At 44.6% G+C, this 22,100-nt stretch overlaps 2 protein-coding genes across 11 annotated transcripts in view; both read right to left on the bottom strand.

Annotated features, from left to right (window-relative positions):
- LOC8037492 overlaps positions 1 to 7,193 on the bottom strand; it is a 55,046-nt gene extending 47,853 nt beyond the window's left edge. For 3 of the 5 annotated variants that reach the window (XM_029971264.4, XM_040501470.2, XM_029971271.4), the window contains exons 1-7: positions 7,054 to 7,177; positions 6,566 to 6,756; positions 6,415 to 6,503; positions 6,233 to 6,339; positions 5,323 to 5,510; positions 3,621 to 3,747; positions 3,232 to 3,357 (exon numbers count right to left, since the gene is read on the bottom strand). In XM_029971264.4, coding sequence (XP_029827124.2) covers positions 3,232 to 3,357; positions 3,621 to 3,747; positions 5,323 to 5,510; positions 6,233 to 6,339; positions 6,415 to 6,503; positions 6,566 to 6,753 — 825 coding nt within the window. In that variant the 5' untranslated portion in view covers positions 6,754 to 6,756; positions 7,054 to 7,177. Of the gene's footprint in view, positions 1 to 3,231; positions 3,358 to 3,620; positions 3,748 to 5,322; positions 5,511 to 6,232; positions 6,340 to 6,414; positions 6,504 to 6,565; positions 6,757 to 7,053 lie in introns of all 5 variants that reach the window. The other 2 variants (XM_029971263.4, XM_029971259.4) reach the window with 2 other exon arrangements.
- A 1,207-nt stretch (positions 7,194 to 8,400) lies between these two features.
- LOC8037499 (protein mothers against dpp) overlaps positions 8,401 to 22,100 on the bottom strand; it is a 34,828-nt gene continuing 21,128 nt past the window's right edge. For all 6 annotated transcript variants that reach the window (XM_002405120.4, XM_029971277.4, XM_029971298.4 and 3 more), the window contains 3 exons: positions 15,448 to 15,669; positions 14,060 to 14,220; positions 8,401 to 11,861 (listed from right to left, as the gene is read on the bottom strand). In XM_002405120.4, coding sequence (XP_002405164.2) covers positions 11,622 to 11,861; positions 14,060 to 14,220; positions 15,448 to 15,669 — 623 coding nt within the window. In that variant the 3' untranslated portion in view covers positions 8,401 to 11,621. The remainder of the gene's footprint in view (positions 11,862 to 14,059; positions 14,221 to 15,447; positions 15,670 to 22,100) is intronic.

Raw genomic sequence — 22,100 nt, 5'->3', positions numbered from 1 at the left:
GTAAGTGCGTCGGAGCAACTCTCGGTGACTGAAAATATTGTGCGCGTGATGTTTCAATCACGGACATCCAAGATCATGGTGGAAGAGTGCAACTAGCGGAACGATCGACATAATCCAAAAACGCCAGGCGCAGAGTGTCGGAAATCTGCTGTCCGAGCAGTCACACACTGTCAGAGCAAAACAGAGTTAGAGTGATACATTTGTTTCTTACATCTTTCTGCATGATCATAATCGAAACATCATGTGCACCCTATTTTCAACCATGAAGAGTTACTACATTTAACCCTTATGCTCTTATAAAAACTTTTAGAGTGCACCTCTTAGGCACCCAATTCCGACTTGGTCAGCGTAACTGCGCATTGGTTTCCCATAATGACATCACATGTGTCATCACGAGAGAGGAAGAGGACGAAATTTTTTCCGCTAAATTTAGAGAAAAAATTTTCACGCTAGATTTAGCAAAAAAATTTCCCCGCTAAATTTAGTGGAAAAAGTCCCCCGCTAAATTTACCGGAAAAATTTCTCCGCTAAATTTAGTAAAAAATAATTCCTTACAAAATGTAGAAAAAGAAATTTCCCGCAAAATTTAGCGAAAAAACTTCCCCGCTAAATTTAACAAAAAATTTCCTTGCTAATTCTAGCGGGAAAAATTCCTCGTTAGATATACCAGAAAAATTTCCGCACAAAATTAAAATCCCCTGCAAAATTTAACTGAAAAATTTCCACGCCGAATTTAGCGGAAAACATTCTCCGATAAATTTAGTGGAAGAAATTTCCCGCTATATTTAGAATCTCCGTGAAATTTAACGGAAAAACTTCCCCGCTAAATTTAGCAGAAAATTTCCCCGCTTAATTTAGCTTAAAGTTTCCCACTAAATTTAGCAAAAAAATTTAATTGCTAAATTTAGCAAAAAAAATTCCCACTAAATTTAGCGCAAAAAATTCCACGGTAGATTTAGCGAGGAATTTAGCGGAAAAAATTCCCCGGTAGATTCGCGAGGAATTTAGTGCAAAAAATTCCATGGTAACTTTAGAGAGGAATTTAGAGGGGAATTTAGCGGAAAAAATTCCCCGGTAGATTTCGCGAGAAATTTAGTGCAAAAAATTCCATGGTAGATTTAGAGAAAAATTTAGAGGGGAATGTAGCGGAAAAAATTCCCCGGTAGATTTTGCGAGGAATTTAGTGGGGAATTTAGCGGAAAAAATTCCCCGGTAGATTTAGCGAGGAATTTAGTGCGAAAAATTCCATGGTAGATTTAGAGAGGAATTTAGTGGGGAATTTAGCAGAAAAAATTCCCCGGTAGATTTTGCGAGAAATTTAGTGCGAAAAATTCCATGGTAGATTTAGAGAGGAATTTAGTGGGGAATTTAGCAGAAAAAATTCCCCGGTAGATTTAGGGAGAAATTTAGTGCAAAAAATTCCATGGTAGATTTAGAGACGAATTTAGAGGGGAATTTAGCGGAAAAAATTCCCCGGTGGATTTCGTGAGGAATTTAGTGGGGAATTTAGCGGAAAAAATTCCCCGGTAGATTTAGCGAGGAATTTAGTGCGAAAAATTCCATGGTAGATTTAGAGAGGAATTTAGTGGGGAATTTAGCAGAAAAAATTCCCCGGTAGATTTTGCGAGAAATTTAGTGCGAAAAATTCCATGGTAGATTTAGAGAGGAATTTAGTGGGGAATTTAGCAGAAAAAATTCCCCAGTAGATTTCGCGAGAAATTTAGTGCAAAAAATTCCATGGTAGATTTAGAGAGGAATTTAGAGGGGAATTTAGCGGAAAAAATTCCCCGGTAGATTTCGCGAGGAATTTAGTGGGGAATTTAGCGGAAAAAATTCCCCGGTAGATTTAGCGAGGAATTTAGTGCGAAAAATTCCATGGTAGATTTAGAGAGGAATTTAGTGGGGAATTTAGCAGAAAGAATTCCCCGGTAGATTTAGCGAGAAATTTAGCAATAAATGTCGCGAAAATTTTCCGCTAAATGAGAAAGGAGCAAGAGAGGAGGAGGGGCATACCCTCCCCTTCTCCTCCTCCAGAACTGCACTCTAATTCGGCACTACAGAAAGTGTAAACGTCTTTCTTCTTTTTCTTCCTCTCACTACCACCAGCAGGGGATTTTTTTCGGCTTCTGGTTGGCCAAGAGCGCATGCCAAGCCCTCTGTCTGCATCTGGTGCACGCCCTGGCTCTGCCCGGTCCTCCCATTAACCACTTTCTCTTTAAACACGGCTCTGGGTGTCACTTAACAGATGTTCGTCAGTAAGCATCACTATAATTTCCAACAATGTCCTGAGCCGGCATGCACGTTTCATGTTCCCAACAAGGTGGACCAAAATGCTAAACAGGAAGGAACTGCAATCAAGGTTATGACAGAGCCAAGGTAGAACACAAAGAAAGCATCTGCTGGGGATGTGAGGTGTACTATCTCTGTTTCACCAATATAAGCATTCCTTCGTTGAAAACCACACGTGTTACAGAGGCCAACTCTCCAACAAACCAAAAATAGACGTCAGTTAGAGTACATTAACTTTTAGAAGTAATAGCCGTAGGTTGTGGGCACCCTGGCAGCTTCCCAGCCCAGTTGCCCGACTGCGAGGCAAAGGTGCCGAACTTATCCCGCGTGGCGGCGACGTCACGCAAGCCACGCGCACATCGGATGCGGCGCCTTGATAAGGCAGATCACACGCGGCGCACAGAGAGTCGCTGCCTTGGCTCAGGCGCCGCTGGTAACCATGTTAATCATCTCGTCCATGTTCCATTAAATGTAGTAGCTTGTTGTTGAAATTGTTGGCTCTGTGTTGTTCCTCCGGGTCGGGTATGCAGCAAGGCAAACTGACCACAATGGCGCCCAACGTGGGGCCAACGGAATGAAAATTCAGAATACAGGCTTTTTGTATTCTGAATTTTTTTTTTCTATTTGTTGTTTAATTCGACATAGCTGTAGAAGTTTTGTCATTTATGAAAATTCCACACATACATTGTACTTTCAAGAAATAAAGGTTTAAAATCTTTTTCCCACATTACACCAACCTGTTTCTTTTGAAAGAACAATTGGCCACATTTTGATGTGTCATATTTCTCCATATGCAAGTTAGTTAGGAAAATAAAAGCGTTTGCAAATCTTTTTAAAATTGCTACTTTTCCCATGGTCAGGAAAGAGTTAAAGTACTTCCTAACACTGGTTAAGTATAAGTAAAGTGTTTCTAAGAACATTACTAATTATACCAAGCCTTACCTCTTTGTTTGTGTATGTTGTGTTGCCATATCTCGCAGTTACCAGAGGCACAAAAATGGTACAGCTCTGGATGGCGTCGTTCAGTCGGTTTTGCCAATCATCACCGGGTACAATGTCATCTTGGTCCTATAATCAATCAATCAGTCAAACCATCAATTACTACATTTTATTTACAACTTATGCCTCGCCTTAATGTCTACAAATAGCTTTAAAAGCCAGGCTGGAAACAATATGTGAGTTTGCCATATATTCAGAGAGAAATCAGGTTTCACCCAATTTTGCTCAAACTTTTTGGTGTACAAATTTCGGTTAAAATCAAGTTTTACTCAAAAGCAGGGCTGTACTAGTATGGTACTACAAAACAAAACCGCTGAGTCATGCTCACTCACCAAGAACACCTTAGCTCCTAGGCTCTCCAATGACTCCTTCAGCTTCCTGGCGTGTTCGTCAGCTTCGCTGCGCGCATAGCTGATGACAATGTCTTTCTTGGAGTCATCCTGAAGCGTGAATCCAGTGCTGAAATCGCAAAACGTAGGAGGTTCACACTACTGCCCTCGGAAAGAGCTTCTCTCGCAGTGTTCAATAATGTTAAGTGAGACACATCGTTCAACAATGAGCAAGAAACTATACTCTGTTTCACACTTAGCGTGCAACGCTGTCAAAGCTACTGGCACGAGCGCGTGGCTTCATCAATGGTTTTGTTCGCACGAGAACGCATGCAAATGATCAACGAGATCAAGCCCCATGCTCGCGCCAAAAGCTTTGACAGCGCTGCACACTAAGCATGAAACAGAGTATATATCACTTCAGAACAATTTTGTGTTATTTGTCGTACATTGACGGGATCTTAGGTTGACATCTTGTGTCAGTACCCATACAAAGTTGGACCTATGAAAATCTGAGCGTGCGGGGCCTACAGCTCAGATAGCTGACCCAATTTCTGATATTCATGAGTTGCTTCAGAAAGATTAGATCGAGTTGTTTCTCAGGCACACGGCAGACTCAAAAGTGTCGGTCCTCGGTTAAGGTGTACTGCCAGTGAACTGTCAATAAATAGCCAGTGCATTCCTCGCTATATGATTTTATATGCTGCGAGTAAGCAGAAGGATAAAATCAAGAAGCATTAGCGCGAAGGATCGGGCAATGATCTACTCTGCAACCTAATGTTCTTGCCCCACAAAATTAATGAAAACAGTCACACAAAACTAAAAGAGGTCTTTTTTTTTTTTCTTTTTTTTAACAGTATTAGTACTTCAGAAATCATCAAGCAGTGGCATAGCCAGGAATTTTTTTCAGGAGGGGTTAAGGTGACTGGGAGGTCCTTAACTTGGGGTGTGAAGAGAAGAAGGGGAAAGGGGAGTCAAATGCATGTTTATATTACAGGGTCGGTTGAATTTCAGGGGGGGACTGAAGCCCCATAAGCCTCTCTCCTGGCTATGCCACTGCCATCAAGGTATGAGTATTAGAAGAAAACATTAAGACATTGGGATTTGAACAAAATGTCAAGATACAAGGACTTGAACAGAAAAAAACATCAAGGAGATACAAGGGTCTGAACAGAACAAAACATCAAACTACAAGAGCTTGAACAAAACATAAAGAAGTTGAGGATTTGAAAGAGCATCAAGTAGCATCAACAAGATACACAGATTTCAACAAACCATAAAAAAGGTACAGTCTAAGATCATTACAACAGACCTGGTTACAACAGACATTTGGATATAACATACCAATTTGTGAAGTTTGGTTGGTTTTCCTCTACATACCATTGACTCAACTTAATATCTGCATACAAGATACTCCTCTTACAACAGACCGATATCTTGATCAAAATCAAGGTCTGTTGTAACGAGCTTAGACTGTATTGGGATTTGAACGGAACATAAAAAAAGTATGACGAATGGAAAAGAATGGCAATAAGATACAAACATTGGAGCAGATCAGCAACAAGATACGAGGATTTGGACAGAACATCAAGGATATGTGAGAATTTCCACAGAACGTCAAGAAAATATGAGGATGTGGAAAGAACATCTTGACCAAAATGTCACTTAGATGTGAAGAAAACAACAGTTAGTGAACAAAGGTTACCTGTTTTTCTTCCTCTTCCTGCAGTCCTTGCTCCCCTTTATATTGCAAGGTAGGGGTGGCTTGATATGAGGTAGCTGTATTGTCACAACTCCCTGAGAAATAACGTCCCATCCAGCCAGGTCCTTCTCCTGCTCCTGCTTCACGGGCCAGCCGTTTCTATCGCAGAAGGAAAACTCTCCATCTAAAAGCTGAAATTGAAGAGAGGTATGCACATGTTACTTCCAGGGCAACAACGAGAAGTCAGGAAGCTTTTCCTTCATTCTGGCTCCTGCCAAATGGCATGTAATCCAATAGCATTTGAGATCCCTTGCCTGCCAAGTTTTCAAGGTCAACTGTAGTGCTACCTCTACTGTCCCGCTGCCTTCCCCGTCATTGCGCATATGCTATGTAGCTATTCACTGGCATTCTGCTTGGGCAATTTTAGCGCACTCTCCAGATGTCCGTCAAGCACGGCACTCTCGGTCTGCCTCAACGAGGTGCTGTTTCTGCGCGTGCAGACACTAGAGTCGGTGACAGGTTGAAGGCCGATGACCAGACAGAAGATTCTGCAAGGCAGAAGATCCTCCCCACCCTGGAAGAGGGGAAAACAGGCAATGGTGGACAGGGTAGAAGGGGAGGGAGGAGGAAGCGGGGGAAAAGTGGAAAGTGCGAACTGGTCATCGGTCTTGAGTAAAGTGGAAGCTCTTTCCACCTTAACAAAATGAACGATGCAGAGGACGTCACCTTCCAGCGTTCGCTCTGCCAAAGGGGGGGAGGTGGGAGGAGGTTCCACCCTTCACCCGTCACCGACTATATGACTATATTGTGTTATGCAAGATTGATAATGAAACCAGGAACCTGTAGAGTGACTACTTTGCAAAAACTGGATAGCAGGTCAACTGTGAGATGTGTGTAACAGGAGAAAACTTGCCTGTTCATTGATTTCAGAACGAAACTGGTTGAGCGAAATGTTTCTGTCCGCGAATATGAAGCCAATCACCGGTCCAACGGATTTCTTCACACCGATCCGCCATTTCTCTGAAACAGAAATAAAACAAAAATATAGTGTGTCTGTCGTTACAGTGAACTCCACCGAGGTAAAAATTCCCGCACCGAAATTTCTCGTGATGAACAACGCTGTGGTCCCCCCTAGAACATCGCTGGCTGTTATGTTTCTTTCTTGGTGTTTCCATACCGGGATCCTAGAAGGAGAGGATCATTTCTATCATTGCAGAGAGGCCACGCGTTCAATGGGGGTGCTCACTTTTCTTGGGTGAGGAACACGAAGTCGTGACGGAACGCCGCAAGTTCGCTGGAGATGAGACCCCTCACTTCAACGAGTGACGCGTCGGCTTTTGGTAAGCGTAGAACTCCGACGACGTCGCTCCTCGTGTTGGTTCGATTCAGGTCAACCTCACCCACAAGATGCACGCCAATGAGTTGAGAACACATGACCTGGAACAGAAAAGTGCCGCAGCCATGGCCCGAACAAACTCCGGTACAGATAACACAGATCCGTGAGAATGCGATTGCTGTAATCTTCGAATATCCGCCCTTGCGACACGAAGGGTGGGCAAATGTCAAGCGCGAGAACTCCAGCTATCGTCGACCGAACCCCCGGTCACTTCCCCGTAAACACACGATCCGCGCATCGTCAGGCCAAAAAGTTACTCGCGATGTAAGGTTACGCCACCCTTTTCCGAACACGACGACGCCAACTCGTCGACTTCCTCGGAGCGACCTAGTACTTACCCAGTTCGTCGGTTACTATTTTATTCCCGATATAAAATTACGACGCTTACTACAGGGAAAGCACATGTCGGCCGCGAAGCCGGCTACACTCATCCACACGCAGCTCGTCGCTTCTTCCGGACCATCGCGTAAACAAACGCGGTTGCCAGATCGTCGTGTTCTAAAGCTGATTCCTTATCATCGGGCAGATAAGAAAAAAACGAATACAACTTTACTGTTTCGATGTGTCGGTACTACGGGCTGCTACGGGTCCTACGGCGAGATGAGGAGAATCGGAAGCTACCTGCTACCTTGCGAGACGTGGCCAGTGTGGTTGCACGTAGCGGTATTCACGAGGCCTACCGGCCGCGCAACCGCCTCGACGCTCGTACCCCGTACTCCGGGATTTCCCGGTGGCGTACAATGAAAGGCCCGTCGTCGAACCTATTTCCCGTTGCCTCTCTATTCGGGGTGGGTTATTTCCCCTTGTGCAAGCCTCACGCAACGCTGGCTTCGCTGTCGTGCTGCCTGGCACTCGGTACGTCCAACGACGTTTTATAAGCTATTTACCTTCCCTGGTAAATTTTGCTTTTACGAAAGAAACTGGACAAATATGATTTGCCATATTTGGGCTTCAGCCTTTGGGGTTACCCATACAGATAGCACTCAACGCAAACATGTTTGCACGAGTGAGTGTTTTTTTCGGAGGGGGGCCGAGGGGGAGAGGAGGTCAAAGTGGGTCCCCATCGTTTGTCGAAACTCGTTTCACAGAATTACATTTCGTGGACAACTTTTCATGGACATCCTCCGCACAAATGTTACATCGACACTCGTTATGTGAATTGCACGCTGTAGGGACATTTTGTCGCGCGTGCATCGCCGAGGCAAGTGTTAACCCATCCAGCCGCCCCGTTTTTGTCGCTTCGTGGTGACAGTCTGCGGCGGCTCATTACAAAAATGTTAACCCACCTGACCCACTTGTAGAAGGCGCTTTGAGGTGACAGTCTGATGCACTTTATTACGGAAACAAGCTAATCTGAGCTGTCTATGAAATGATTCGTCAATGAAACGTCTTTCAATAAACCGATTGCTACAGGCTCAAAGTGCATATGTATATTAGCTTTGTTCGCTTTACCTGCCCCGGTGCAGAAAAGTGTAGGGCAATGTACTTCCGTTCTGTGGAGAGATATGACCGGAAGTCCACCGCACTAAAGTTCTCTGCACCGGTGCAGGTAAGTCGAATGAGGCTGTCATAGTGTCGACGCTTTCGGGGGGCTTCCCCCTGGATGCGCCACTGATATGGACTGAATGATAACTAGACCATGGATGACCCGGTCCAGGTAGTCGTGGCGAGTAAACGGGCACCTGTTTGACAGAGATGTTTTTAATTTTCTTTGTGATGCAATGAAATCCAGAATACAAAATATAGCACATACGTCACTTTGCATTCATTTCTTCAAATACAAACTGTACAAAAACTGTCAAGTGCAATCAAGCCCAAGACCACGATTTGTGAATTGTCTTTAAAAAAAAAATCTCTACATAAAACAAACAAAAAAAAAAAAAATCTAGCGAGAATCCTTCTGACAGTCAGTAGCGGCACCGTGACCACTGTCGCGAAGGTGCCCTCAGAAACGTTAACAGAGATGGCAAAACTATGACGAAACATGGACAAACGGACCTCTCCACTTTCAGTATATGCAACGGTAAAGGTAATCTCATGTGTAAATGGCTAGATGGGGTTCAAAACAGGAAAGCCAGGATTCACTTGAGGACGACACTGAAGACCACGACTGGATGACACTGTTGAGCAAAAACAAGTCTTCCACAGCTGGCAACTCAAGAAGTGGCAAGGCGCTTTCTATTTCTTTTTTCTCTTTTTTTCTGTACAAAACGTCTCTCGCAATCGGCAACTGCATATAAAAAGCATAGGCACACAAGCAGAGTGCTGCTGCTAAAGGCTCCCTACAAAAATCTACTGCAGCTGCAAACACCGCTTCTAAAAGGCAATGCAGATGATTAGTATAAAAAGGCAGCGATTTACTTTGTCCAGATTGCATTTCATGGTGCGTCGCACTACAACACTCTCCAGCGTACATTGCACAACTTGAGCACCAAGACGATAGCCGTTGGGGGCACCAGACATAATTTGTCCCCAAGCAGAACAACATTGCAGCTTCTAAAACTCAGTCGACACAGCTTGACAAGATGAGCTTTCCTTTTAAGTATGCCAACTATGAACCTGCAGCAAAACTCTCAGAGAGGCAGACATGGCACTAGAGGGACTAAAACAGGCATTGCAAACAAAGTCGCTGTGACAAAATAATATGGCTATGCTCCGGATCTGCCGAGTACACTCAAGTAAAACACGGCACGCGTCCAAGGGAGAAACAAAGATAATTGCTTGTGCTATTGCAACAAAAGTGTCGACCAACTGACCACCAATGATACTGATTGCTCTAGACACTCAACTTATTGCATGGGACATCAATCTTATCTACAAAAAGAAAAGAAATTCGTAAACAAGACTTTTTCGTCGTCACGTGGTATCACATTGCCATGTAGAGATGTACAAAAACATTGGCAGAGTGATACACGTGTCAGCTTGTAGATTTCTGAATGTCCCCTTGTAAGGCCTTTGCATGCGAGCACTTTGGTACCCACAAGCTGCCAGCCAAACATGCTTTCTTTTTCAACCCATTTCGAGGGATCAGGTTCCCTCGAAAGCCTCCCCAAACGATAGTTTCACAAAGCTGAACCGTAGTGAACAAAAGCGGCAGCTAAAGCGAAGGAGGTTCCGTTTACGGCATACAGGGGTCGCTAGAATCGCCTTCACATCTTAGTCTCGTTTCGACGTCGTCAAAATATAATGTGCGAAATAAGTGTGCCGCTATCATTTTGAGAACTAAAAGCCCATTCGTGTTAACATTCAGTCTCTTCCCGACTAAAACACAAGCTGTCAACAAACATGGGGGTAAAATGAAACATGCGGCTGTAAGCGCAAAATGCGGTAAAAACACATCTGGGCAAAGTTGGAAAAGTGGAGCTGCATGTAGCCTAATAAAACGGAAGGTAAAAAAGGAAGCGTCTCGAACAATGACAACTAAAAAAATAACGGCAGTTCAGCTTCCACGACATAACAAATGGGCAGAACACACGTGCAAAGAAACATTTAAAAAATGAATTAAATTTTTTACAAGAAATAAAAACGCACCTTAAAAAAGGGTAGCTCGACACTCTGGACACTGAAACAAGCTCAAAAGAAAACAAGGTTTTCCGGATAGATTAGACGAGCGCCTGGGAGGCATTCTGTCCTAACCTACCTACGAAGAGTGCGCAGCCCAGGTGTTACAAACAAACAGTAGCAGCACGACGCATCACAATCAAATAATGAGTTCTCATTTGCCCTTCCAATCTAACTGAAGAAAGCCCCACTGAAAGCGGATGCCAGCAAAATTTAAGAGGAAAAGGATGGCACGAAAAAGCCACTGATGTTTTTCACAATGCAGTTAAATGATACTTTGTATGCGTAGAAGTCTCGGCATAATATAGCTACAATAAACTAAGCAAAAATGCGTTCACCGATAGACAGATCTCACTCTACGTATTATGATGGAGTTTTACTACGCAACCGCGTCTTTGGGGACGGGGAATTCAGGTTTTGGTGCGGGAGGTGCCGTAATATGGGAATTGTGCCGCTTCACTTCTGCCTCAAGATTCCTGGTACCGCACCTGGGCTAGGCTGCAACGACAAATTGCGACGCGGTTCCAAAGAAAGAAAAAAGAATAAACAAAAGCGGATAAAAACTGCCAGTGTCTCGCCAATCTGCGCAAACAACGAACAAAAAAAAGAGGAAAGAACCAAGTCTCGCAGTATAGCACCGCGTTGCAGGCGCCACCCTGGCATGCTTTGTGAGGTACTACGTAAAGGCGAGGAAGCCTTCAACGACACAAAAAGGGTCTCGAGGACACGCACAGACTCTGTTCAGAAGGCCGGGACACGTAATAAAGAAGGGCCGCAACGCATGTGTGCGCGACGACCGTGTCGAGAGGATGGCACCTTGTCCGTCCGGGGTGGTCGAGACGACTCCCAGCATTTTATGGTGGCGCCCGGCGACCCCCTTCGGTAGCCCCAAAGTCTGCGACGCCGTCGGCAACGGGAAGAGACGACGCGGGAGGCAAAGCAGAAACTTCCACCGTCGTCACGGTACGAACCTCGTCGGGGAAACGCCCCCAGCGACTTTGACGACGCCTCCTTGTCGCCGCAAGCTTCTACGGTGCCACTGAGCCCTTTGCTTGAAGGATTCGAGCTGCCATTGCGGAAAGGCAGCGGCGTTCGTAGTCTTGTATTAGAGGCAGCTTCCCCGTCCCTTACACGGGAACTCCGTCGTCCACACAAACGGATGCCGCTGCCTTCCCAAAACTGGTCACCCGCCCCGAACAAGCGGCCGGTATGTCGTCCTCGTCTTTACTGCAAGTTTGTGATGGGGGGGCCGGAAAAAACAAAAACAAAAAAAAGGAAAGGAAAAATAAACGGAGGGGAACGAAGCGCCGACAGACGGGGGACCGTTAGACGGGTGAGGGTGGGGTCACGACACTGAGGAGATGGGGTTATGTGGCGACCCCATCTGGGTGAGGACCTTGTCCAGCCACTGGAGGGGCCCCGACAAGTGCACCTCGATCCAGCAGGGCGTGGACGTGACGTCCTGGCGGTGGTACTCGGCCCCCCAGCCCTTGACAAAGCTCATCCGGATCGTGCACATCTTGGTGAGCTCGTAGACTGCCTCGAAGCCGTGGTTCACGGCCTGCGTCAACAGTTCGGCAAACTCCTGCCAGGGACGAGAGAAAGGATGGGGGCGAGGTGTCACAAACTGTCTAATGGCAGTTCAAACAATGAGCTCAAATGAGCTCTTAAGTGAGATATGGCATTTGTGCGGTATAAATCATCTTTGCAGGCTCGGATGTTTTTTTTAGCAGAGATTTCCCTTCCCCTCGAACGAACATCCACAACTCTAGAAACTTACGAATTCATAGAGTTTGACAAAGCGAAACGGCAGTTGGATACCTTGGTCCTATATTCCAGGAGGAAAAAAATGTCCGCCGGGTAACCAAAATAGGCAAATGGCGTCTGCTATTGCTGGCTCCACTGTCTGCGTGTACGTCTATTCGGCAGAGACTTCGTTGCCATGGTGACGGCGAGCGTAGCAGATGGACGGGCGAAAGGAGACTGCACTGTGGCAAGGTCAGGCGGAAGCTCAGGCTCTTTCAGCGTGCTTTTCAATGTGTGAAATGTGAACATAGAGTTTGAGATAAGGACCTAATGCAGCTAGCTGTTTTTCTCTAGTGCCTAATATTTTTACGACCCTTACATGAAAAGCATGCTTCTAATTCGGAATTTGAGCTACCGTAGAATACCAAGCATCCTCCCATTCCACAAGAAGCGCCCACTCCTCAGTTTTGTAACATTCGGAAAATAGACAAACATTTTTACATGATTATCACCAAACTTTGAACGGGCAATTGCTCAGAATTTTATGGTAGGCTTTTGTACGGCAACATGAAACTGAATCAACAAACAACACAATTTTTAAGCAGATTCGAGCAAAGAAAAAAAGGACCTACCGTGGAATACCGCACATCCGCCCATACCACATTAAGGGGGGACACTGGCTAGAGGTTGAACTTCTGAGCTACTCAAGTGATCGGAATGAAATTTGCAGGGGAGATTTAACTTCAGATTTAGCTGTAATGTGCAGACTTTCAGCTCTCTAGGACAACTTTACATACTGCATAAGACGATGTGTCACCCTTCGTAAAAAAACTCTACGATATGCAAATGAAGCTATTAGGCATCATTTTAACTGCTTGAATGAAAAGTGGGGGGTGTGGGACTTCGGGCTATCTAGTTTTTATAACTCAAATGTAAATATTTCAGGAAGAGTGATTACCTCAAAATATGAGATGCAAATCTGTCCTATGTCAATTTTTGAAAACGTAGCTTTTCCTCAATGAGGACTTTTAATTAAAACAAAATAAAGAAGATAACCCCGATTTTCCAGTAAATTTCAGTTCAGAAACATCTTGATTGTGGTATCAGAATACTTTCACCTTCGAACAAAATATTCCTTCGTATGAGATTTGCAGCAAAAAGCGGAACTGAGAAAAATGCATTCAAACATTGAACTCCTTTACTTTGTTACTGCCTCACAATGTGTTGAAAATATTTTATATCAACATAACTATTTGGCGCATAGTTACGAAATTTAGTGTAAGGGTGCATAATTAGTTTCTAAAACCGAAAACCTCAAAATTGAAAAATGAATTTTTTCAAAACATTTTGAAACTTAGGCCCATGTCCCTTATGGGCCCATTTCCTCAAATTTGTAAGATTTGAGGCAATACACACAGTACATTTACACGTGAAATCGATGACGAGACAAGCGCCCGTCCCCCATTCTCCCGCGATTATTTCTCCATTTTGAGTGGGCGTTTGCCCAGTATTTTACGGTAATTTCAAACTCCCGAATTTTGCAAAAATATGGAATACACAAAGAATGGTGCAATAAGAAACCTGATGTGTAGCAACACATGTTGACACCATCTGGAGGCCTAGATAGCTCCTAATAAAAAAAAATTCTGCTTGCTAAAAAATAAAGCTAAAATATAAAAAAAAAAGTTTACTTTTTTTTATATATAGATATTTTTTTTAAGTGTAGTTACTTTTTATTGATTTTACCACAGATTTTTCTCATTGCCATAGTGCCAATAACATTTTAAGGAGCAGGTGTGTAGTAGCTCCAGATGCCTTCCCATGGCTTCGGCATACATAATTATGTTTCTTTTGGCAAATAAAGGTTTACAATTAAAATCCTCGTTGTTACTACTACATCAAAAACACATAATTATGCCCCTGGTGGCTCGCAATTCCCAGATTTCAGACAACTCCCTGGGAATGTTAACCGTTGCAACTTCCCCGTCAAGTCGGAAATCCCAACCGAGACGAACAAATGCAGGCAAGAAAATCCACCTGATTGTTGAAGATCTTGAGACTGCACCCGGACGGGATCTTGCACACCGTCGTCGGGTGGAACTGGTGCGAGTGGTTGCAGTTGCGGCTTTGCACAAAGATGGCGCTGTCGCTCAAGCACTCGGCGTACACCTCCCCTCCAATGTAGTACAAGTGGACGCCTGGGGGAAAGAAAAGGAGCACTCCTGACTCCCTGCACACGTTATGTGAAAATGTCTTGGATGTTTCCACCCTGGAACGTTTTATCTTTTCTACAAATTGTTTGGTTCACCAGATGCAGTTGGACGAGATCAATGGACCGGTGCCCCAACTTCCGGTCCAGAAACGGCAAAGTTATGGGCACGGCACATCATCTCCACCGGGGATGACACACACACTCTGGTACGTGACCACTATCACTACTTATGCTTGCAGGTTATACCGTTTCACACTTTTCTCTTTCTGTAAAACGGGTAATTTACTTCTACTCACGCTAATAATAGTAATAATAACAACAATATATCTCATACAAACCAGCAATAATCATTGGTAGTTTGTAGTGCCCCAATATGTCTCGATCAACATTAAAGTCAGCGCTTGTAGCTTCAAGAACACAGTTTGAAAAGCTTGTATAAGCCCAAATTTAAGGCACAAATAAGGTGGTTTACAAATGCATCGCGATAATAAACAGCCATTAAAATATCTAGGACTCGTTTCAATTATCCCAAAGTGTGAATTATGCGTGTGTGAATCCAAGCAAGACCAACCACCTGAACAGAACGTTTGAGTTACTTTTGTTTTGCTTTACAATGGACAGCGGCAGATGGTAGGCTAAAGCACTGCACGGGCCCGGGCCTACCCGAAAGCCTGGGCCCGGCCCGGCCCGGCCCGCGGGCCGGGCTCGGGCTTTCGCAAAGTGTCCACCCCTAAAAAATTCGGAGACAACCCTGGTGGCCATACATCTTTTTTTTCTTTTGCAATAAGTATTACTTTTTTTCTTTTTTTTTGTGTTCTTTTTGTTTAAGAATTACGTTTTGCAAAATCGATAAATGACAATACAATCTTCTCGCTAGGCCAAGCATACACAAAGTACCTCCAAAGGGAAAACAAAAACGCTGCAAGATCCCGCGTGCCTCGCACAGTCTCGCATTACTCGTGCATCGAAAATAATACATAGCAAAAACAACCACGCAGCGGACACTATTGAAACCTCGAGGGGACAGTTTGGGAGTTTGTAAAGCTAAAAATTAAATTTCTTCAAAAACAACTTTTTCTAAAAAAAAAGAAAAAAAAATTTTTGCGTTGCACTTTGCACCAGATTGGGTACTTGCGACACGGCAACCTTCCATCCCTCCCACAAAGCGCAGAAAGCACACGGGCAACCGGAGCAAGGTGCGAGCACCACCAACCTTTGCCGATGTGCCGCCGCGTGTTCTCGATGGTGGAGTTCCGGTTGACGTTGGACAGCAGGCCCAGGCAGAAGCGATTGTTGTTGTTGGAGGGGTCCGTGAAGCCGTCAATGACGATGGCATGGTTCTGCGCGTGGAAGATCTCGCCCACCCTCGAGTTGAGCTCGTAGTAGGCAATTGTGCACCAGTACTGCGGCTCCTGGTAGTTCACCGGGGACACGTCTGCAACACAGGCAATCCTGTACTTCCTCACATGTCTGCAATCCTTTCATTGTGCTACCAGTGTGTTTTCCCAGAAGCACCAGAGGCGTGCCACAGACCAAAGGAGTCAAGCAATCGGGTTGCTCTGAGTGGAAGAATCTGGGTCTGGAGAAGCCACCATGAAGAAAGGCGCCAAATGTGTCCACACTTTCATACAACCCCACAGACCCGCCGAGAGAATGGACGATAGGAAATGCCACTTCGGCATACCCGAGACCTAGGGGTCATACCGTCACGATCGACGGGAGCAGAAGCGGTGGAAATCTCGTTTCAAACTGAAAGTTTCATGGGGCGTCCTTGTGCCAAACAAAACAAAGGACTAGCGTCGAGACAGCAGAAAAGCGGACGGCGATTTGGCGGCGTAACAGGAAGCGAGAGCGAGACTAACTCCACGTGGTCGCGACACAATCGGCATCGTGAAAATTTGGCCCAGAAGGTTCGAGCGTTCGGGGGTGAGAATGAACAGGCACTTTTGAGAACAAGAAACTAGGATGCAATGATGATGGTCACGTCTTGAGTAAGAACAAACGCGAATCTTCCAGAAGCCAGTGACCGAGCGTCGCTTGCTTGGCCCTGTGCGCGGCAATACTATATCGGAATAATTAAAATGCCACGTAAAGGGAGCCATATCTCTTTCAAAAGAATGATCAAAATATTTCTATAATTTTTACTTCCTTAAACTTCTAGTTATGTCTCTTGACTTTCTTTCACACCTATTGTAATATCCCAAGGGACCTTCGAAACCCTCGAAAGATAAGCCCCCCTCCCCCCTTTTTGTGGCACGATTTGATATTTTTACAGAAAGACCAAAAGATAGCCCACTCCTAGTAATTGCAAGCCCTATTTCCCTCGGTAATGTTCAGCCATGACGGAAGATAAGCCAACATTGCTCACTGGGAAGGGTCTTGGGTTCATTGCCCCGCCCTGCAATCCCAAGTTGTGCAGGTCACTAAATCTAGAGCTAGCATTTTTTCTTCTTTTTTTTTTTTTATCGCACACTGAAAGTTAGCTTGCTCCTTATTTTCCCCCGAATTGCTTTCCATCTTACATGGGCATCTTTCGGGGTATTACGGTACATGGATCAGCACTACCTGTGCCGCCAAAAACTGTTAGGGCATAAACCGCCAATGTTTTTACACCAGTAAGCAGTTTATCAAACACCATGCTACTACTACTACTACTAACAATAATTTTGCAGAACCCGTTGTATTTGGGGGGGACTGCGATAAATAAAAGCCTACAATCTAGGAAAATGTACCGACCGGTAACGTTTTTGTGCGGCACTCCAGCGAAGGCTGCAAGCATCGAAACTGATGGAATTGGGTAACATAGAATTTTGAAGCATGGATGCCAGTACTGGCAACTCTCTGCTGAAAGAATGGGAGAAGAAAGCCAGCACTAAGCAAAACAATAATAGCAACAAAAAAATGTTCAGCCTTTCCACTCTCATGAAGAAGGAAGACCAGTGGAGCTGTACTCGATACGCTGCCGCAACGCACACGCGCCCGATTCTTTGTCGTTATCCGTTTTTTGCGCAGTTTCCCACAATGAATTTCCACCAACGCGCCCACCTATCCATTCTTCTATTATAGCTGGAAAGGTTGCCGCCATCTACGAGCGACGGCGGAAACCATACTAGTTGTGTGCTTGCTGCCGTCGCTTATAGATGACGGTAGCTGTCCAGGTAGCTTTGTGTCGACATACACGGACACGATCTTGGGGAACCTAGCCCTTAAAGGGATGCTGAACCGAAATTTTGATTCCACAAAACACGCGGTAAACGCGTGCAACGGGATGCTACAAACACCAAAACATCACTCATACAGCGATATCTCAAAAGAATGACCAAATTTTTCAAGAAAAGGAGACGCATTTGACAGAGATGATGTCGTCATGTTTCTCCGAGAAGGAGAGGGAACGGCCTCGCGTCTTCTCCGCCTCGCGGCCTTGAGGGAGCGAAGCAAAGAGAGGAGGAAACTTGGTTTATTGACGTCGCGCGCCTCGTCGGCCTGGTTCAAGCTCGACCTCTTTTTCCAAAAAATATGGTCGTCCATTCGAGATATCGCCTTACGAGTAGCGGTGTAGGGATTGTGGCGTCCCGCCTACATCTCTAGCATTGTTTTTTCTGAAATCCAAATTTCGGTTCACCATCCCTTTAACAGCTCTGCTGTAAAAAAAGGTATTTCAAGCTTTCTTAGCACCTGCGACAACCTCGGTTTTCATTGATTTCTGCTGGCTTGAATTGCATGTCGGGTTAGAAAAAGTTTTAAACTTTTTCAAAAAGTTATTGGTCGCAAAAATTAAAAGCCGAAAAATTGCGAAAAAGATGATTTTTAGGAAACCGCTTTCTATGATTGTACATTCCATAAACTACCTCCCTCCGTAATTATCAGCACCTAATTCACCGTAAAAATATGCTTAAAAAATATTTAAGAGGTCCCGGAGGCTTCCAAATAGCGCTAAAGAGGCAAAATCGAGCCGGATTTTGAGCAATTCCCACTTGCTTTCGACTTGGCAAACGGCCACCATCTTGGTCTTGTTATGAAGCTTTTTTTTTTTTTTTTTCATTGTGCCGCCCTTCAAACTTGTGTCCGCATCATAGTTTTGGCGTGATCAGCGTTTTCCCGCCTCGCAATTGCGAAGCAGGGATTGGCCAAAGGGCCCGCTCAAGAGAGCGCGCGACTGCTATTGGCCACGAAGTTTGTTGTCCTTCCATTGCCATGGCTACCAAGACGCCAGGGCGCGTCTTGCCACCTTGTGTCGTCTGCTTGTTCCTGTGCTTTGTCAACTCCACTTCGCTTTTCGGCATCTTTACGATCGTTTGCAGCCCTTCATTTTAGTATTTTCGCATACTTTCCCCGCGTGTATTGTGACCGCAAGAGATGCAGAGAATGAATTAGGAGACAGCGCATGCATGTGGCGTATGGAAGCAGAGCTTGCCAGGAGAACTAGCCCAGTTATCCTGTCTCTTAAGAACGTCAAAAGCAGCATCATTGGTCCACCTCTGCGTGGCGGGATACCCATGCTCATTGTGTCGCTTCTTGCGATTTTTTTATCTATGCCGTCGGCCATCGAAACTAAGTAAAGACAACGGCGGAACAAAAAGAAAGTATGCGAGGACATTTCCAGCTAGACCGTGGGTAAGCCGTTTCATGTGGCGCAATCCTGCTTGCGATTTTCGGGATTTTCGGTTGCAACGTTGCTCGCAAGAGAGAAAACCAATGAATAAAAGCCGTAAATGGTGAATGATGTGCATGCATACTGTGTCCACAAGCTCTTTCCTGCACGAGAACACAAATTGCGAGCAGAATTGTGCCACTTGAAACGAGCTAAATGCTGAAAATGTGCGTGCAACTTTCAACTGCCATTTTCTCGAAATTGATTTTTCTGCTGGCATTGGCACTTATCCCGGCAATATCTCGAGAACAGTTTAATGATTTTGCATGAAGTTTTTCTATTGTTACTAAATAGCTTTTTGAGGGCATGACAAGCTTCCTTTTTTATAAAATTCTGCTAAACATTTATAATACAGTAAAACCTCGTTATAACAAAGTTGAAGGAGCGGTCGTAATTATTTCGTTATAACCATTAGTTTGTTATAGCCTATGTGCATCTCTTCCCACTATTAGCAAGCAAGGGAAATTATGATTGCTTTGTTATATCCCATTTTGTTGAAACGAGGTTTTACTGTACTCAAATACAATTTAATGTTGTTAAGAAAAAGTTTCTGAAAGGAAAATAATAAAATAATAAATAGGCCCGGAGGTGCCTATTTAGGAATGCTTATAGGTAGGGCTCCGTGTTTTCAGATAAATCCGAAAAACTCCGAAAAACACCCGTCGGTAAAATTTTTGGCAATTGGGTTTATCCGATAAACTCCGAACTGTTATGTGCCCGTGCCGCCACCCCCCCCCCCCCCCCCCCTCAAACAACAACAACAAAAAAAAAACATTTTAGTTTTTTTTTTTTTTTTTTTTTTTTTTTTTACATTTTTGGCAGCGCAGGTTTAATGGTCCTGGGAAAATGACACCATAATTATCTTTCAAGCCTCGGACCGTTGTCAAAAGATGGTCTTACGACTTGTCTCGTCAAAATTGGTTCAGGGAAACAGGTCATCGTACCATTCGTGTCACGACAAAAGCCACTCTTTTGGGTTCCAGTTTGGGTTTGGGCCATGGGATTTGGGATTTAGAGAAAGGAGAGGGTATGTTTCTGGGGTTAACAGTGAAAGCTATGAACCATAGAGATTGCATAAAATAGGGAAGAGGGGCAGTTGAAACTTCTCTATAACATCCACCTCGAGCGGCAGCGGGATAGATTGATGGCATGGCTACGAGCTTCCTTGCGGCTATCTCCGGCAGTTTATTGATTTTAAAATATCGACGTTTATCGAAGCCACACTTCTGTGCAGCTTTTGTCGTGGGACAAATTAGTATTGCAAATGACACCAACGCCAAATTCAACTGAAGAAATCATAATAGATATAAACGCGTTTTATTTTTTATCTGGCATACATTTGCATCCGATTATTATTTATTATTTTTAATAGGAAATACTGCGAAATTAATCTTTGAATTTCGGAGAATTGGGGATTTATGAAAAATAAACTCCAATAAACACCAAATTTTTTCTAAAAAATAAACTCCGAAAAACACCCTCCGAATTTCACAAAAAATAAACTTCGAAAACACGGAGCCCTACTTATAGGTAATAAATTTCACATTCCCACTATGTTGTGCTATTTCTCCAGGCCTGAGATAAAGAAAGCAAGGGAACCATACTGAACAAAATATGTAACTTAAAAAACCCATGGGTACAGCTTTATGAAACTTGGCAGTTACTCTTATATGCGTGTCATGAATGTCCCCTGAAAATTTCACGCAGATAGCTCTAAAAATAAAAAAAATTTAAGCTCCATGCCAACCTCCCCTATTAAAAGGGGTACTGAATCGAAACTTAAAATATACAGAAAACATTGAGAGATAAGTCAAATAGAATCAGACAAAGCTGTGATTGATAATCGCATGGTTGTATTTTAAGCGGATGGCTACTGGCCTAGAGACCCAGATTGAATTGTGTAGAAGTGTGCGCTTGTTTATCAATGGTTCTTCATGAGGCATGTGGTGATTCCACCTGTCCACAATGCGGGTGGAAACAAAGCATCCACACTCGCGGCACAGAGCATGAGCTCTTAGCAGATCATTCCAGTGCGCAAGCGCTGCATTGGCGCCTTCATTGCTTCGGCCTCGCGTGCATAGCATTCCTTTTCCTCCAAGTAAGTGGAAAACAAAGCGTAGTGCTCCTTTTCACCACATGAGCCGTGCCAATCGAGTCTCGAGGCAAATAGTTTTCTTTCTAAATGCCTAGATTTAGGCAAGCGCTTCAAAATCAGCTGTCGAAGGGTGCGATGCATCTCAGGAGATACGGTAGATCTGGAGCAGTTTTTACGTCACCATGCCATGTAGGGCCAAGCATACCATAGCGTTACAATCTCGCTTAGTCGAAATACCCGAGGGCTGTAACATATCGCCGAGCCGGCAGAGCTGCCTGAAGTGTGCGGTTGCCGACCAAAGCTGAAGAGAGCGGTGGGTATGAAGAGATTAATGAGGGCCAAGACGCTGCTACATCACCGGTGACCACGATGGCCGAGAAGCAATTCGGCATAGTCGTATTTATGGACGCTTTACACACACGCCAAATTACGTCCGCCATGGCTGACCTTCTTTCGTTTCACCGACACACCGAGTTGACGAGTCTGCAGAAAGAGCAATGATGGGTGGAAGGACACGGCAGGATCTAAAATGGCAATGACCTGGCCTGCTATGTTAATGACGAAGTGAAGCGAACGGAATAAGAGGAAACAAAAACTGAAGGTCGGTTATGGCGGCGCCCATGCACAGCTGCTGCAAAGCGTCTATAAGACCCGTCTGCCTCGTCTTTGCCGTCCGCAACAGGTAACGGAGCTTATTCACCAAACAATCTTACGACAAAACCTAAGAAGAAATTTATATTAGCAAAGCGAAAGAACAAATTGTTTGTACGCTACAATGAAATCCTACGACCACGCCTACGACAGCTCCAAAGCTTTACTCTTTTTTTATTATCAAATCTACATCGCCGCAACACAGATTGCTTACGTCGCTGCGACGACCAACTTAAATTTCTGTGTGTTCTTTTTGTGTGTGTCCAGCAGCGAGAGAAACGAAAAAAAAAAAAAAAAGAAGTGCTTGAAACTGAACGCCGCGGGGGAAACCAACGCTGGAACCACGGATACCCGAAAAAGCTACAACGGTAACGACGCCACTGACCGAGCGACCACCGAGGACTGTCTAGGAACGCCGGGCTTAGAGCGACGCTTCCACAACCCAGGACACTACCCTCTGTACATGACG

The sequence above is a fragment of the Ixodes scapularis genome, unplaced genomic scaffold, assembly GCF_016920785.2.
Source record: "Ixodes scapularis isolate PalLabHiFi unplaced genomic scaffold, ASM1692078v2 PGA_scaffold13__105_contigs__length_92229423, whole genome shotgun sequence".
NCBI lineage: Eukaryota > Metazoa > Arthropoda > Arachnida > Ixodida > Ixodidae > Ixodes > Ixodes scapularis.
Note: the sequence above shows the minus strand (reverse complement) of the source record. Positions and strands in the feature narration are given on the sequence as shown.